Source organism: Arvicanthis niloticus, chromosome 14 (assembly GCF_011762505.2).
Source record: "Arvicanthis niloticus isolate mArvNil1 chromosome 14, mArvNil1.pat.X, whole genome shotgun sequence".
NCBI lineage: Eukaryota > Metazoa > Chordata > Mammalia > Rodentia > Muridae > Arvicanthis > Arvicanthis niloticus.
In genome coordinates, this window is record NC_047671.1 from 63,616,658 (window position 1) to 63,635,906 (window position 19,249).

A 19,249-nucleotide genomic window follows, 5' to 3' on the forward strand; every position below is an offset into this window, starting at 1 on the left:
TCTCATACGGGGTACTCACCTAGAGTGAGCGGTGTGGAGGAGCTATGTGGCACCCTTTGTATTTTTGTCTCGCTTTGGGATTCGTTGAGCTTTGCTCCTTCCCCCCAACCCCCTCCCCCCCCCCCCCCCTTTTACTGGCGACTGTTTCCCAGTGCACGGCTCCCCGAGGATGCTTAGAAAGAAGGTTTCTGGAGGAGAAGGCTATGCTCTCTCTAAGGTGCATGATATTGGAGATATATGCATGAAAGGCTCTTCCAAGCTCCGTCTGGAGGACTCTCTCAGGTTTGGAAAGCAGCTTTTGGCTTCCCAGGATTAACTGGGAATGGTTGCTGGAAGGATGGATGTTTCTTTGGGGGATTTTACATGGAAAATGTGGAAACAAAGGTGAATTGGGAACACATAAAAGTTTCGTTTCTTTCTTTCTTTCTTTCTTTCTTTCTTTCTTTCTTTCTTTCTTTCTTTCTTTCTTTCTTTCTTTCTTGACGTGCAGTTTTTGAAAGGTTTGCAGGAGGTAGATATAAACGACGCTCTTGCTTTCTCATTTAGCCCAGAGGCTGCTAAAGACAATGGTGAGGTGTTTGCTTGTCTTGCTGGATGAAAGATTAGGTTGGCATTAGTTAGAGTATGGTTTATTTACATCTTCATGAGCCAGAAGTGTGTTGCAAAAAAGGAATTGACTTGTTTCACTTAAATAGAGTCTAATATCAGGAACTAGACTGGAAAATAATTTGTAGTTAAGCAAAGTGAATTAGAATTCTATCTGAATGAATAAAATGGGAATATATTTTAAACTACTGTTTAGCTATGGTCATATATAATTATTATATATTATATATCATTGCTAACTAGAAAGTTTTTCAGGCTTTTATGTTCTTTTGTGTTAAATTTAGATGCTCTGTTTTGGTTCAATAGTTCATGTTTGTATTGATTTCATTACAGCCATTATATGTGTTAGAATATGTGTCCCTTTGAAGACTAATTAAAATTACAAATAGCATAAATTCTATAAAGGTTGTAAAGGCACCAAGACAATTGTGGGTGTCAGTTATTCAAACCAGCATTCACATGCTGTGACACCCGTATTTTCATGTCAAAAAAATAAACGTGGGGCTGTTAGAGAATTACTGTTAAGCTGTCTAATAGAGAGTGACAGCTGCAGGAGGGTAATAATGTAGCACGTGTTTCTCTTTTCAGTAAAGATTCCATATATTAATGGGAGACGATGTCATCTGCCAGGTGATATTGCTACATGATTTCCGTGTAGTATTTAAAGCACTCTGTATTCCATTCAAGCCTATTTTGAAATGTGGGATAGGATTTTAATTCATGAGCTCTTCTACTGTTCTTTATGAAAAATTTTCTGTGCTCCTGACACAGAATTCTAGGCTCCACCTTCTTTGAGAGGCAGCCAATCACAGTTTCAACCAGATAAAAATAAATAAAATATTCCTTTTATCCTCTTTCCCAATGTCTGGATGCATTTCCCTCTAAAAAACGTGTTCATTTGTCTTCATCATGGCTCAAATACAGTCACCGAAGAGATAGAGAGATGTTTTCTACTCATTAAAAGCATATATTGCATACATTGGGTGAAATGAAGAACTGCCTTTGAATTATATTTTCAACTAGATATGGAGAGTTATGCTGAGCTCCTTGGGTCTGAGGGATGCTGGCTGGCTTCTGTCAGTGAGATATGCTTTGCTCCTGATGTTACACTAACCCACTGCTGCTGATAATTAGACATCATTACTACAGCAAAAAGGGAGAGAGAAAGAGGAGAGGACTGGCCTGAGCTAATTAACTACTTTCATTTAATGAAAGAGAGACAGAAAGCAACTGGGAGGGTACACATGAGCGGAGTAGACACACTACATAGACTTAATTGCGGCAGCGAGACTGTGTGCCAATCTCCTAGAGGAGCTGGGTTTTTTTCTGCCTCTTGTTTTCTGCAAAGAACAGATGCAGCTTTGCAGATACTCTTGCCCCTGACCCTCAACTTTAAAACTGAGGATGCAAATGCTGATTTAAAATAAAAATTGCCAACAACTGGAAGAGAGAAGTAAACCCTTTAATATTTGTCCTAGCCAGGTGTGAAGCTGAGGGGACTTTCTGTCACTGATGTTTAGATAACTCAGTGGCCTAAATGACACTATTTGGTCACCAAGCAACACCATCCGGCAACTCAGCCATTTTAGGTTGGGATGGGGACCTGGATGTGTACTTGTAAGCAGTTTTCTTAGAATCCCATCTGTTTATATTTTTGTTTGATTCCTCATAACCACTCTTAGTACATTGTTTTTACTAAGGGTGTAAGAAATTCTGAAGAATGAAAGAATGGATGCCTTAAAGCTCTGAAAAAAAGTAGCAACTCGGCAAATATCTGACAATGATTGTAACAAACTCAGATAATTTCAAATAAATGGGAGTATGGCTGTTCTTTGTAATGCTTTGATAGTTTATTAGAAGCTTTTGATCCTGCGTGATATTTTGTTTTCTGACAACCATTAACTGAAAAATAGTTACAATCTGAACTTCCACAATACATTATTCCACTTGATAGTATGACTGGTAAGTTAAAAATACAATTAAAAAATTTATTTAATCTTTCTGCATTGTGACAAATGCATTGTCTTATAGTTTTGAAAATATTTATTATGTTGAATAGAACATTAATGAAAATATGGTATTCTCATGTTTGCAAATCCTTTTAGTTTTAAAGTAGTGAATACAGAAACTGAATAACCAAATCATATTTTGACCTATATTTGCAAGGAAAGATATTGAGGTGTAAATTTTGTCTAACTATATACTGTCATCTATATTTACTTTACTGTGAAGCCTAAAATGCATTTTCTTCCACAAATAAATATGCAGTATCTTTAGTAATATGATTTTAAAATGATGATTTATTCAGTTCTGCAATCTGTAGTCTCAGAGTTCATATTGTTTTTGCTGTGCATACTAGTAATTGATGACTCTAAAGTGATTACAATGAATATTCATGGACAAGATCACAAATAGCATTTTGTTAGTTCTCTGACTGTGGTCTGGGTCATAAATTCTTTATTGTAATAAACAATGAGAAAAATGATGACTTATGAGGAATACGCATCCACTTCCTCCTCTTCTCACATCATGCTTTTAGAAACATCTCATACATTAGACCTTGATCTGAAATTTACTACAGATCTCAGAAAGGAGAAACTAGGTCCTCAGTCCATTATACTTTGATCCTATAAAAGAGGCATCACTCATCATAATGGTCAAGGTTTGCTACTCTATTCTTAGAACAGGTTGCCACTGACAGATAACACATAGCATGTAGTATATACGACATCTGTTTGGAGAGTTGGCAGTGTTGCTTGCAAGGTGTCCACTAGTAGTTCTGGTGGCATAACCATAAGAGACATCTTTGATATGTTTCTTGTTCAGGGCCTGTGGAAGCTCTTAGAGACACTGGGAACCTTCAGTGCAGGTTACTTGAATGAGTGTCAACTGGCAGGATACTTAGATATAAACACCCACGAATAAAGGACTCTATAGGTAAAGACTACCCCAGTCAATGACTATGAGAAAGTAACTCTTGACTTCCATCTGTTCTTCACTGTTTTAATAGTAAATACAATGAGAGGGAGGGTGGTCAATGCTCAGTATTTGCCTATTTCCTCCTGTAGACTTCTGTGTTTCCTGAATATGTTTCCTCAAGATTTTATTTTGTAGACACTGTACAAGACAGGAAAAGGTGAGGAAGCAGATGCTGGGTTATGCAATAAAACTTTCAAGACCTTCAATCCTGTGTCAGGATCATACATCTGTCTTTTTCACAGCTATTATATTTGCTAAGACTTTTATTTTTTTTATTGTCTAAATAAAAAGATTCAAGAGGAATCTAGTATGGTTTAGGCTATATCCTTTTTCAAAATCTCTGTATGACAATATATGAATAATGGGAACAGCAGGCAGGAAGCAGAGCATTGTGGGCAGGCTGTAAATCTTTGAGCATCATTTGATCCTTTGCTCTATTAGTAAAGCTGGCAGCCAGGTGAAGTCTCCTATTTGTAAAATGTCAATGATATTAATTGCCTGTCTTTGCATAATAATAACTAATAATATAGAATATACTCTATATAATACACAGGGGTATTGATTATATTTGATATATTGGTCTACATGTTAGAAGCTTGTCTTAAGTATTATATACTTGGCACAAAGGTATAATAATGTTAACAAAATAAAGAACTCCAATGTGTAATTATAAATTAGGCATATGTTATGAATTCAAAACCACACCTAAACATAGAATTAAAATCCAAAATCTGTGTGTTTTGGATATATTTGTCTCTCTCCCTCCCTTTCCACCTCCCTCCCTTCTCACCTCTCTCCCTTCCTCCCCCTCCCAGTGCTTATATGTATATACATGTTAATTGTTCAGATACTTACTATTATCTTTTTTTGTAAACAATGACTTTAATTGGTAAATCCAATGCATTCTTGTGATTTAAGAAATTTCAATGACTAGATGGAAGGAATAGACTTACCAAATGTCACACAGACAGGCACCACCATCAACCAATTACTATGCTGTCTTTCAAAGTGAATATAGCCAAGGCAGATTTGATATATTGATTGCTATATAGGGATAAAGAAATAATGGGATTGCAATGTTATGGTTTTTAAGGATATATATATATCAATATATATATATATTGATATCTATCTATCTATCTATCTATCTATCTATCTATCTAATCAAAATATAACAAAATACACTAAACATAACCCTGCAGAGTCATGGCAGTTGGGCACACTTGATGTTTATACCATTGGAGAAATAACTTCAAGGTATTTTTAAGGGATGCCACATCATCTAGAATAACTAAAACAGTAGAGATGATGTTGAAAAATCAGGTGGAGTGAGATTATGAGGAGCTTCAAGTGCTAAATTAGTTTGGATTTTATTCCACAAGAAATTACAGCTGCCTGAAATGTCATAGGAGTGATGAAAGGACTTAAGTAGATTTGTCGGCATAAACTGGATGTTCTCCATGGTTTATAGATATTGAAAAATATAAATTAAATGAGAAAAACATTAAAGTCCCATAGTTCAACATATTGTTTGAAATAACATTACAGGCAATAAAATCATTATTAGGTTTCAAATCAATACAGTTCACTCGCTTGTTGCTGAGTAATTGAGTCAGGCTATACACATATCAAATTTTTATTAATTCTAATAAAATATTTAAGATAGATCATATTTTTTATTAATTTTAATAAAGTATTTAAAATAGTAATCGATTAAACTTAGGAAAAACAGATGGTGTCAAGTCACTTTGTAATACATAGGACTTTTGACTTGAAATATATTGGTTAATTATAAATATTACTATATACAAAAAAGCTTCAGTTTCTCTTAAAACACTGGATTTGTTTTTTCAGGCAACAATTCCCAACCTTTTTCTTGCTTATATTTTCATTTTATTCCTATAACTCTATCTGTGCCATGGAAGGTCCTATATTTCTTCAATTTTTGTGAATTGTATCAGGAAAATTGGAAGACAATTCCAAAATATCCTTACATTTTTTATTGGATATTATATTTACATTTCAGATTTTATCCCCTTACCCCATTCCCCCCACCACCCAGGAACCTTTTATCCCATCCCCCCTCCTCCTGCTTCTATGCGGATGTGCCCCCACCTACCGTCCCACTCCCACCTCCCCACCCTCGAGTTCCCCCCACCCCACTCGGAGTTCAGCCTTCATGTGACCAAGGATATCCTCTCCCACTTAAGCCCTACAAGGCCATCCTTTCCTACAAAAACAGATAGAGTTATGGGTCCCTCCCTGTGTGCTCCCAGGCTGGTGGTTTAGACCCTGGGGAGCTCTGGTTGGTTGGTATTGTTGCTCTCCTCATGGGGCCACAAACCTTTTCAGCTCCTTCAGTCTTCTAACTTCTCCATTGGGAAAGCCTTGATCAGATCAATGGTTAGCTGTGAGCATCTGCCTCTGAATATGTCAGCCTCTGGCAGACTGCTAAGGAGACAGCTATATTAGGCTCTTGCCAGCATGCACTTCCTGACATCCACATCAGAATCTACCTTTGGTGACTGCACACGGTATAGATATCCAGGTGGAATGGTCTCCAGACAGCCCCTCCTTTAGTTTCTGTCCCATACTTTGTCTCCATATTTGCTCCCTTGAGTATTTTGTTACTCCTATGTAGGACCAAGGCATCCACACTTGGTCTTCCTTCTTCATGAGCTTCACGTGGTCTGTGAGTTGAATCTTGGCTATTTCAAGCTTTTGGGCTAATATCCGCTTATCAATGAGTAAATACCATGTGTGTTCTTTTGTGATTGGGTTACCTCACTCAGGATGATATTTTCTAGTTCCAGCCATTTATCTAAGAATTTCTCGAATTCATTGTTTTTAATAGCTGAGTAATAATCCATTGTGTAAATGTGCCACATTTTTTGTATCCATTACTCTGTTGAAGGACATCTGGGCTCTCTCCAGCTTCTGGCTATTATAAATAAGGCTGCTATGAACATAGTGGAGCATATGACCTTGTTATATGTTGGAGCATCTTCTGGGTATGTGCCCAGGAATGGTTTAGCTGGGTACTCAGGTAATGCTATGTCCAATTTTCTGGGGAACCACCAGACTGATTACCAGAGTGGTTGTACCAGCTTGCAATCCCACCAACAATGGAGGAGTGTTCCTCTTTCTCCACATCCTCGCCAGCATCTACTATCACTTGAGTTTTTGATCTTAGCCATTCTGACTGGTATGAGGTGGTATCTCAAGGTTGTTTGAATTTGCATTTCCCTGATGACTAAGGATGTTGAGCATTTCTTAAGGTGCTTCTCGGCCATTTGAGTTTCCTCAGTTGAGAATTTTTTGTTTAGCTCTGTACCCCATTTTTTAAATAGGGTTATTTTGTTGTCTGGAGTCTAATTTCTTGAGTTCTTTGTATATATTGGATATTAGCCCTCTGTTGGATGTAGGATTGGTAAAGATCTTTCCTCAATCTGTTGGTTGCTATTTTGTCCTATTGACAGTGTCCTTTGCCTTACAGAAGCTTTGTAATTTTATGAGGTCCCATTTGTCAATTCTTGATCTTAGAGCATAAGCCTTTGGTGTTCTGTTCAGGAACTTTTCCCCTGTGCCTAGGTATTCAAGGATCTTTTCTACCTTCTCTTCTATTAGTTTCAGTGTATCTGCTTTTAAGTGAAGATCTTTTATCCACTTGGACTTGAGCTTTGTACAAGGGGATAAGAATGGATTGATTTGCATTCTTCTACATGCTGACCTCCAGTTGAGCCAGCACCATTTGTGGAAAATGCTGTCCTTTTTCCATCAGATGTTTTTAGCTCCTTTGTCAAAGATCAAGTGACCATAGGTGTGTGGGTTCATTTCTGGATCTTCAATTCTATTCCATTCATCCTCCTGCCTGTCTCTGTCCCAATACCATGCAGTTTTTATCACTACTGCTCTGTAGTACAGTTTGAGGTCAGGGATAGTGATTTCCCTAGAAGTTCTTTTATTGTTGAGAATAGTTCTTGCTTTCCTGGGTTTTTTGTTATTCCAAATGAATTTGCAAATTGCTCTTTATCTATGAGAATTGATTTGGAATTTTGATAGGGATTGCATTGAATCTACAGACTGCCTTCCTCTTCCCAAAGGATAAACAGGCTGAGAAAGAAATTAAGGAAATGACACAATAGTCACAAATAATATAAAATATCTTGGAGTGAATCTAACCAAGCAAATGTAAGATCTGTATTACAAGAACTTCAAGTCTCTGAAGAAAGAAATCAAAGAATATCTCAGAAGATGAAAAGATCTCCCATGCTCCTGGATTGGCAGGATTAATTTAGTAAAAATGGTCATCTTGCCAAAAGCAATAAACCCTTACTCTTGAGTGTGGGCAAGGTAAAACCTACAATACCCATAGTCAATGTCAACTTAAGACAGAGGGATACTTAACTGCCTCTGGCCTAATAATTTTATTATTTTCATACATAGGACTACTAGACAAATAACAAAAGAATCCTATGCCTTCTCTTGGTCTCCTTTCCTCTGTTGCTTTGCCTTGTCCAACTTCAGTTTTGTTTTATCTTATAAATTATTTTGGTGGTTTTGATGAATGAATGAATGAATGAATGAATGAATGGATAAATATCTAGCCACTAGGCTAAAAGTTAACAGTTGAACTATTGTCCACACCTGTTTGATGAGGGAAATTGGTTTTCTCTAATGGAGTATCACTGGGATGTTATCAACCCCTACAGAACAGGTCTCATGTTCAGGAGTATTTGATCAACATATATTTGGCTCCACAGTGTTTGTGAGCTTTAGGTTGGTTATAGTTTGGTGTTCTGCTTTTTATTTTTCTTTGGGTATTGTTTTGTTTTCTTGGTTTGAAAGAGATTGTTGTATTGTTTTATGTTGTTTTTGAAAAAGAACTTGAATTTGGGTGGGTAGTTAGAGGGGGAGGATCTGGAAGGACTTGGGGGACTGGAAAAAGATATGAGCAAAATATGTTTAAATCAAAGTTGCTTAAGAAAACTGTGTTGAAAATATTAAAAAATTAAACAGGTTAAAACATAAAGAAAAAAAAACAAGCCTGAAATATATTCAATACCAGGGAGGCCCTCTCTGCAGAGACAGAGGGGAACTCAAGCCAGGTTGCTGAGAGCTGATAACTCTTGGGTAGCTTCTATGTCTTGGCCATTATGATGGTCTTGCAGTAAGCATAAGTGTGCAGACATCCATTTGACATTCTGGTTTCATTGCCCTTTACTAGATTGAAGGGGTACCATCCTTAATATTCTGGAGACTCTCCATATCATTTGTTGTATTGATAGATAGACATCCTCACCATCTGTTGGCTACTTGTATGTCTTCCTTTAAGAAATAGCTGTCCAGTTCTTTGGAACAGTTTTTAATTTGAAGTGTTCATTTACTTTCTATTGAGTTGTTTGGATTTCTTACATATTTTAGATATTACTGTTGTGTCAGATATTTTGTTTTCAAACTTTTTTTATATTCTGTATTTTGTCTTTGTATGATGTTGCTTTTGTTGTACAAAAGCATTGTAGTTTGATGTAACATCACAGTGTTCTACTTTTGCTCTTATTACTAATGCTTTTGAGGTCATATCTAAAGGATGTTGTTGCTCAGAAAAATTTCCTGGAGGTACCCCCGAACACACACACACACACACACACACACACACACACACACACACAGTTCTTCTATAATTTGAAAGCTCTTACATTTAAATTTTTAGTTTATTTTGATTTCATTTTTTATATTAGCCAAAGCATCTATTCATAAACACAGTGGAATACTATTTAGTCATGAATAGGCATTTGTGACAACAAACCTGGAGGCCATGACTTTAAGAAAAGGGAGATAGGTGAAGGAAGACAAGTACTGCATGATGATACTCATGCATGAGATTTACAAGAAAAACAATCAACCATTCAATCAAACAAGGAAATAGAATGGTGGTCTAGCAGAGGTTTGAGTTAATCATGGGTAGGTTAAGAAGTGAGGAGATGCTACTTGGAGATACGTAACCACAAATGAACAGAAAGGATAAGTTTGAGATCTATTTATTCTGCAAGACTACAATACTTCTGAAGGCATGATGGTTTCTTGAAAAAATAAAAAGGAAATGATGTTCAGTGCTCTTACCACACGAAGGGCAACTGTGGTCCAATGCACCTGTCATGTAACTGGATTTAGCCATTCTATAGTGCATGCATACTTCCGTATTATTCATGTGTATTTATATATCATATCCTATATAGTAAATAGATATAATTTCATCTGCTAAGTTGACACAATTAAAATATATAAAGAGTAGAGGACACCTTAATACATTGAGAGCAATGTGGCCAAGAGCTGACAGAGTTCTAAGGACTGAAGTCCCCAAATAGCAAAGAAATGGATTTTGCTAGCAACCAAAAGGGGCTTGGAAGTGGGTCTTTTCCTAGGGGAGCTTTCTGAGGAGAGACCAATTCATCATCATGATAAAACAAGCAGAAAGTCAATTAAAACATGCCGGCCTTCTGCACCACAGATATTGGATAATGTATAGGCCATTTTGAGCCATTCATTGAGTAATAATTTCAGTAAAGATAATTAATACGTAAATTTTTATGTAAAATTTCCCAAGGTATTAGTGCAATTAAAACAAATTAACATAGGCTATGATTACTTACCTCTGCAGAAGCATATAGAAACAATTTAAATGCATATTTTCTCTATGACCTAAATTGTAAATATTTTGTGGGTTTTGGTGATGGTAGTCCATAACAAGATAATTTATAATAAAATGAATAGATTATGATAAAGCATTTGAAACATTTAATGCTAATCAATAACATTAAGACATATACACATATATTTTTACACATACACACACATAGATATAGGAATGTATTAGTATTCACATATACTTGATATACTACATATATATATATATATATATATATATATTATTCATGTATCTAAAGTTCTATTTCTACTGAAATTATTTAAAATAATGTTTCATATTACTAGATCTGGCCCAATAAAATGGAACATAGCACTCTATTTTCCACAGGAATAGGAAGACAGAAATTCAGGTGTAAAGATAAATTATTATTGACATAATTATAATTTATATCAAAGATTTCTCAAAAAATGTTTCAGAAAAGTATAAACTTTTTGATTAGAAAGATCTATTTTGTAGGTTAATTTACAAAACATTGTTTAATATAAAGTAAATGCCTTTTAAAGTTTCCTAACTAATGCTTGGGGAATAGAATGTACAAGATAACATATATATATGTGTGTGTGTGTGTGTGTGTGTGTGCATGTGTATGTGTGTGTGCATGTGTGTGTATGTGTATATGCATATGTACAATATACACATACACATATACATATATAGTTTTAAGCTAACAGAGGGAGAAAAATGATAGGTCTTCTTCTCACTGCTGAGTTTATTTGATTTTCTTCCATCCTCACCATCTGCAGTTTGCTCAAGTGTTCCACTCTTCCTAGTTTTAATCAAGTGTTCATTTAATGTCATTATCTCCACGGTTATAGATTTTTCAAATGTTTTGGAGCCATTAGAAAACTGAGAGGCATCGGAAGATTTAGAATTTAAGTTTAGGAAGACAGAATCTTAACGTGAATAATGGGCAGAATCCTGCCTTGCATCAAAAATCTAATCTTTCTGTTGCTGGTTACGTTTCTTTCATTTACTCGTGTTTTTAGCAATATAAACAGTTCCATTGAATATCAAATCTCGTTGTGTATAAGGCAGTAGTCATGGAAATCGTTTGAAGTACTATGTTTTAAGGTTTTTTTTTTTTTTTTCCATTTTGCAAGTGGTCAGTGGGAGAGCGAGGCTGTCCCAAGCTGGGGTGAGACACCTGGGCCTTTCTGTAGGTTTTCACTGCCAGATGGATGGAGGATTTTAAGGGTTTAAACCAGGGACATGGAGCAAAGCTGAATGGCCCATATGGGGATCTAGTGTCTTGCTTGGTCATAACCCTGGCATGCTCTACTCAATTGGCCTAATTAGATGGGATTTTTAAATATACTACCAGGGGTTTGTTTGAATATCAGATATGGGTCACTGTTCTCCTGGGACTCTGTTTATTTGCCTATTGGTGCTTGCTGAGGTCAAGATAGGAGTTTTTGTTATGTTTGTTTCAGCTCATTATTTCTTTTTAAAAGCTATCTTTACAAAACAATGAGTTTATTTGTTGGTCTCCTTAATTTGGAATATATTAATTTATAATTAGCAGCAACTTGAACTAGGGTACGGTAATGTTTAGTTAGAACTATAGATTAAGGTGATGTTTCTTATTTTTTTTTACTAATTTATAATTAAGATAGCAAAGGAAGCATGTTCATAATGATAAAACTATCTTAAGCCATCTTTATCTTTATTGCAATTGCAAATAAGCAATTGAGACATGTATCCCATTATAAATCCCTGCCTATTTTATACAGCAGAGGTTAGGAATAAGTGCCTTGTGCTCCTACACGTTATTTTTGTTGATAATGCGTGATGTATAATCACTAATATATCCTAGAATTTTCAGATAAGAGTAGTAAGATCCCTTTTTAAACTTAAACTTTAAAATCATGAAACTCAAATCAAGAGCAACAGCCAACATCACTTTAAAGTAGAAAAAAAGAGCAAACCCAGGCTGTAGCCTACTGAAAATGAGAACTACACTGCTGAAGGAAATTTCTTTGACATCCATGAAGAAAATGACTTCTCAGGCATGGCTAAGCATACTCAGAAAAAAGGAATACAGAGAAGAAGAAGAGAAGAAGCAATTACTGGTATTAGACAAGTCATACAAGTATGAATGAAAGACTAAAAACTCACTCAGAGACTGCCATAGGGTGACAGATCCCCATGCTGGCAGAGGTGTGCTTCTTGAGGCTCAGCTCTACTGTGGTGGAGGTGGAAGTTTTCCTACTGATGTGCTTGGTGCCATCATTGAATGAATATCTGTAATCTGATCTTAAGTCCATACTTAAAAAGACCCTATTACTATGGTCCCTACTTTATTGTCCAAGGAGAAAGTATGTGCTGGCTAGGCTATTGTCAATCTTGGAAACGTCTGCTCCATTTCTTAGTATACATAAATAATCAGTTTGCTAAAGATTTCAGTATTTTGTGAGTTTGGGTTGAGTCTGAAATCTGTACATTTAATTAACGTATGCACATCTCCAAAAGCCCACTGCAAGGCAAGTAAGAGGAGCTGAGAACAGTGGCGATCAGAGAGGTAAACAAATGGAGTTCACTGTACTTGACTTTCTTGGAATTGTGCCATGTCTTCAGCCAGTTTCTCTTGATAGTCTCTTGTCCTGCTCTCAGTCTTACAGATTATTTTCTAAAGTATGGCACCTAGTAGGGTGGTGTTGTTGTTGTAATAATGCGATGATTTAATGTAACTTTTGACTCAGCTCTTCTCATTTTAAATTATCACTAACATTTTCAATATGCAAGTACATCATCTCAATAATTATATGGCTCCACAAATAAAGTATCTAACACTTTCCAGGTAATGTGCTATTTTATTCATTTCCTGTTTGAGGCCTTCTTTCTCACAGAATTATGGTGATTAGTTAGTTTGAAGTATATGTGAGTGAGAACCAAACATTTAACACCAAGGCCTTTGGGAAACACTTGCTTATGGATTAAAAGTGAGTTTTGGAACCGGGAAGACTACTTTTAGCTCAGGATATTTAGATTCTAAGTGCTGATTCTTTAACCATGGATCTTGTTAAATCAAGGGCTCCTGAATCTTGGTTTGTGTACAAGCTGTCAGTTTTCTAGGTTAGCCAGATATCTTAAGATTATCCTATTCTGATAATGACACTAAGACTCCTGAAAACACTATGAAGCACTGCTTCCTACTAAGAGTGTGAAGAAATCATTGGCAAAAAGCCTACAGAGGGAAGTCAACCACATGTGCACATGCCAATGGCAGTTTCTCTTATCTACAGATTTTATTATTATTATTATTAATTATTCTATATATTTACATCCCAAATGTTGTCCCCTACTCCCGGTGCCCCCTGGCAGAGTTCTTCTACCCCATACCCCCTTCCCTTCACCTTTGAGAGGGTGCCCCCTCCCAGACATCCTCTCTCCCTGAGACATCAAGTCTCTACAGGATTAGGCACTTCCTCTCCCACTGAGAGAGCAAGACTTAGTCACACAAGGCAGTCTTCAGCTTTATATGTGCCAGAAGCCTCTGACCAGTCCATTAGGTTTTTTGGTTAGTTGCTTAGTCTTTGGGAGAGGGCTCTGCCAGCAGCTGACTGAGACAGATGCAGATACTTACAGCCAAGCATTAGACTGTGGTCTGGGACCCTTATGGTAGAATTAGGGAAAGGATTGAAAGAGCTGAAGGGAATGGCAACTCCATAGGAAGACCGACAGTGTCAACTAACCTGTACTCATGGGAGTTCCCAAAGGCTATTTCTTGCCTTTTCATTTCTAAAAGTTAAAGCACAGAATAGACATATGTATGGACCTACCCAGAGAGAAAGGGGGAGGGGAATAAAAACAACCTGTTCTCTGTCTAGACAACAGGGGAAAGGGACTACTGCTATGACATTCAAAGGTTGGGAGTCTCCTCCTCTCCCTCTCCTCCTGCTCCCTGTCCTCTTCCCCTCCTCTTGTCTTTCTCTTCTATCTCCAATCACAGCCTGTCAGGATGGCAAGTATGGGTTCTGGAGGTACATGACTGTTGTGGTAGTGCCAGCACCAACAGAAAGAAGGAAAAGCCAAGTTGGAAATCAGTTTTGTTAGCCAAGGGTACAGGAGGAAGGGACAAAAGGGTGGTGTGAGAGTCTCAGTACTGGGCACAAGAGATAGCTAAGCTGAGAAGTGAATTTGCTGCTTAAGCATGAAGTTCTGAGTTCAGATCTCAGCCCCACATAAAACGCGTAGTACAGTTGCACTTAAGCTGTACCTGTAGCAGTTTGAGAGCAGAGACAGACTGTCTCTGGGATTTTCTGTCCTCCAACCTCACTTCAGATTCAGTGAGAGACCTGGTCTCAAGGGAAAAAGATGAAAAGGCATTTTCTGACTTCTGTTTGTGAACTTTTGTGTACATGTGCATACACATGCATATATATATATATATATATATATATATATATATATATATATATATATATACTACCTATCACAACTTGCCAATTCTTTCCTTAAAAAAAAACTTTTCTGGTATGCTTTTCTCTCTACCTTGTTTTCCTGACAATAGCTGTAGTACCTCCTGTTTGTGCAGCAGTACAGATTTAAGATTCTAAGAGGAGTCAAGGTTTTCAGGTCAAGGAATCAGAAAACAGGTGCATGTCCTGGAGAAGAGCTGCACAGTGTGAGGTAAATCCATAGAGAATACCCCCTGACTCTAGTGTAAATGGAATTGACATTTATGTTATGAAACTGCAGCGCGTACTCAAAACAGGAGAGCAAAGTCTCTGAAATGATAAAACGTATTGCATAAGTTCCAGACTATCCCCTCAAACACATAAGCAGAATAGATGCAAGCAAGCTCAATGAACTGGAAAGAGTGAAGTTGAAGCCAGTGTTAAGGGGGCCAGAGCAAGATACTGAGGGGATACTGTGTGTGATGTCAAGACATCACTCTTCCAACACTAGAGCAATCATGACAGGATTACAGTCTGACAACCTAACATTCAAAATGTTTAGAAGATAACCCAACATTGTAATGCCATCTGAAAACTAATGAAAAGTAGGCAAATTCTAAAGTGAAAAATATTACCCATTATCAACCTCGAGTTGGAATAGATGTTGGTATTATAAAGGATTTTTAAAGCTGCTATTCTCATATTTTATATAGGAGATATAAGCTCTCCTGTGATCAATGCAGAGAGAGATGATCTCAGCAGAGAGAGACAAAGCAGAGTCAAATACATTCAGACTGAGAAACATAAGTGATTAGAATTCACTGGAGGATTCAATTATAAAATCAAGATGGCAGAGAGCAGCAAAATTCATGCTGGGAGGCAGGGGCACCAGCCAGTTTTTGCATTACTGTGACCACACACTCAGCAGAGCATCTTAATTGATGGAAGTCTTACTACACCTCTTGGTTTCTGAGAAAAGTTCTGTCTATTGTCCTGTGACTTGTTGCACTTAGACTGAGCATCATGGGAGTGTGAGCATGTGGCAGAGGAGAGCTATTCAGTGCATGGCTTACTATAGGTAAAGGGCACTGCAATCCCAAGGACTTCACCATTATCCGTTGTCTCCAGTACAGTCAACTGTGAAAGTTTATGGAACCTCTTCAATCATTGCTACTATCTGAGGACCAAACATCAAAATCATGAACCTATGGCAAACATTATGTAGTATTTTCAACTTTGAAACAAATCTTATTACCCAGGCCAGGTTTGAAGTCACTATGAGGTAGAAGAGTGACTTGAACTGCCGAAGCTTCTGCCTCTAGTTCACAAGCACTGGATTACATGCCTGAGCCATCATAGTGAGTTTAAGTCAGATCAAAGTAGAAAAGTTAAATATAAATGGGTTTGAGAATCATTTGTATTACCTCAAGGAATTGTATGCTTGTGGCAGAATCACTGAAAAAGAAAAATGTTATTAAGAAAAGGGAAACAGTGTTTGGAAGTTTCTCAGATTGGCTAAAAGATTTAAGCAGTTCAGTGAAAAATCAAGATAACTCGAAGACAACTATTCTCAAACACATCGCAGAGAAAGCTCTGCAAGAAAACTATCTCAGAAGGTGCCATGGAAAATACTTTATAAATTGGTAAACAATACTATACATTACTGCAGCCCCCACATCAGAGCCCTGCAGCCCACAAGATGATGATTGACTCTTCCTGAAGAGCACATGAAGAAGAATCACACAGCTGGTATAAGTTTTAATGCACTAGATATGTTTGTTTATGAACACAGAGAGTGCAGATCAGCATCCTCTAGATGTTTTCCCACACGTTTCTTGATGTCATCATATGCCACTCTTCAGAAAGAAGATAATATTTAGAAATACTCATATGAAAAAATAATGAATTATTAAAAGTAGGGTATAATGAATGCTAAATAATTTTCAAGATGATGGAAACTGTTTTAAGGAAGGTATTCAGAAGTTCATTATTGTAGCAAGAACAATAATAGATATTAATGATTTTCATCCTACAAAGCCTTTTAAATATGCATGATTGCAGAAAAACAAAATTATAGCATGTGTTCTGGGTTTTTATATATGCATGTACATGTGAGCCTATTATTTGACCATGAAAAGTTTTAACTATAAACCAGTAGAGAAAGAAACCTGTAAATTTTCCAAGTATTAAAATACTAGATACTATACTTTTAAAGAATATATGGATAAAGGAGATTTGAAGAATAATTGTGGCAGTAAATACTTATTGTACAAAAGAGATGTCCTAAGTCAATAATGTGAGTGCTTGTGTGAAGAGGGAGAAAAAAAAGAGCAGTCAACACCCAATAAAATAAAATAAATCAGATTTTAATTTTTTTTTAGCATTTATTAAAGGGGTAAGGGGATAGGCAAGGGGGAGGAGAGTGAGTGAGGGGCAGGGGACAGAGAAACAGAGACACACAGAAAAGTGAGGCAGAGACCTCATATGCATACACATGCCCTAATAGTTTTTTTTTTTTTTTTTTTTTTTTTTTTTTTTTTTTTTTTTTTTAAATAATAGTCAGGAATCAACTCTCTCAACTTGGGGATTGAACTCAAATGGAAAGTCTTAGCTGCAGGTGCCTCCATCATGCTTATCCCAATTTCAGTTAGTTCTTGATTTTATTTTATTCGAATTACCCACTTTAAAATGCTATGTAGCTCTTTTGGTGTCAGAGTGTGGAGCTGTCTAGCCTTGGATTCCACAGAACCTGATTATCTGCACAATATCTCCATGCTCTGTTCCTACCCTGAAGCTTGTGCTTGTAACTTACCCTGTAAATAATGGGAAAAATGCACATTTAGTGGCTTTCTTTGATGGTTTGAGGTCATTTTCATGTCATCAGGTAAACACACTTAGACTCCTGGGATGCTGGGAGGCTGTACAATGACAACATTTATCAGCATTCAGTTATTTTTAAGTCTCATAAGTCATGTTGAGCATAGGAAAATAGTTGAAATACATAACATATTCTGCTCCATTGGAAATAGATAAAATTAAATTAAATCCTATAGATTTGCCTTCCTGAAATTTTTAGAGTTAGAGCGTGGGGAGATGTGGAGAGAGAATTTCCTCTCAGCAAACAAAAACATGTAGTTTCTGTTACCTTTTTAAAACAAGAATTACTTTAATGATGGTAATTTTGTATGTGTGGAGGGGTGTGTGGGTAATGTGTGTATTTGTGATTTCTTCAGGGTCCAGAAGCATGAGAGTTTCTGAAACTGGGGTTACAGGCCCAGCACAGGTACCTGGAATCAAATACAAGTCCCATGTAAAAGTAGTGTGTGTTCTAAACCATAGAGCCACCTCTCCAGCCTGCTGTCTTCATTTACATCTCTGCTCAATGTGAGATCACCATAGTCTCACTAGAAAAAAGGGGACCCTCTATTCTTCATGTGTCACATAGGCTTGGTGGTTATGGTGGAAGCTGTATATGATGATGTCTTTAGGCTTTATATTTCTGATGCTCACACTTTAGACCCATACCACTTACTACAAGTAAACAAACTGCTGAAGCTTATAGTTTTGAACATCATTTAAAGCGCATCCCCTATCTCAAATTAGAAAAAGGACTAGGGCACACCCTAAAGTACCAATGAGGGCAATTAGTTACCACTTCTCAGTTTCTCCAGATCCATGTCAAGCAGGTACTGTAAACATACCTGCTGTGTATGGCAGAGAGGACTACATCACTTCATGCTATGCACACACCAGCCCCCCAGTAATTAAGAAACTGACAATTTCTTTCTTCTGTACTCAGTATCATCATTTATGCCTTATGGTAATTGGTAAATACATTCCAAAGTACCATCTACCTAAAGTTAAGAGAATGATATTAGAATTTATCCAACCACTTTTGACAAGTAAACAATCACCTCTTCAGAAAATATACTTGAAGGGATGGTTAGGCCCAGTGTACCAGAATAGAGTGCAAACCACTAAGGACAGGACAATAACGTGTGGTATTGATATTGTAACGTTTATAAGGATATCCATTCCTTTACTTTCTTGGGACAGGGACTCATGTAGCCGAGGATGTCCTTGAATTTCTATTCCCCTGTCTCTACTCTGTCACTACTAGGATTACAAGTATGCTCCATTGTGCCTAAAATATTTATTCGTTTTTGTACCTATTGTCAAAGATAGGTTTTGTCTAAAATTTATTTCCAGATGCATTTTTATGACAACAGTGTTTGTTACCCTCACTGTGAAATAAAACATATTAAAAATGATAGAAGTACAGAGATGTAGAAGCTGCAGGAGGATGGTGACAGATACTATTATGACCTGTGTCAGACAGATTGCCTTGGAGACTGTTGGACAGAGCACAGGAGACAGTGTTGGGCTGACACTGTTTGCAGTAAAAGATCCACAGCTGCTTCTCAGAGCCTTACCTTTATCCTCAAACCTTATTAGGTCAAAGGTGAAATAAGCTATATATCTATCTCTACATGCACACACTTCGTATCTATTGACAGTTGTTTTGGAGACAAATGGTGAAAGAAGCTTCAGGTGATAT

The 19,249-nt window shown here is 36.9% G+C and overlaps 1 protein-coding gene across 7 annotated transcripts in view; it reads left to right on the top strand.

Annotated features, from left to right (window-relative positions):
* The window catches only part of Nol4 (nucleolar protein 4), a 337,582-nt gene that overhangs the window by 1,205 nt on the left and 317,128 nt on the right, over positions 1 to 19,249 (top strand). Inside the window, exon 1 of one of the 7 annotated variants that reach the window (XM_076912932.1) lies at positions 129 to 282. The exons of 4 other annotated variants lie outside the window; for them this stretch is intronic. In XM_076912932.1, the coding sequence (XP_076769047.1) occupies positions 238 to 282 (45 nt within the window). In that variant the 5' untranslated portion in view covers positions 129 to 237. Of the gene's footprint in view, positions 1 to 128; positions 385 to 19,249 lie in introns of those variants that run through there. 2 more of the 7 variants (XM_076912931.1, XM_076912934.1) reach the window with 2 other exon arrangements.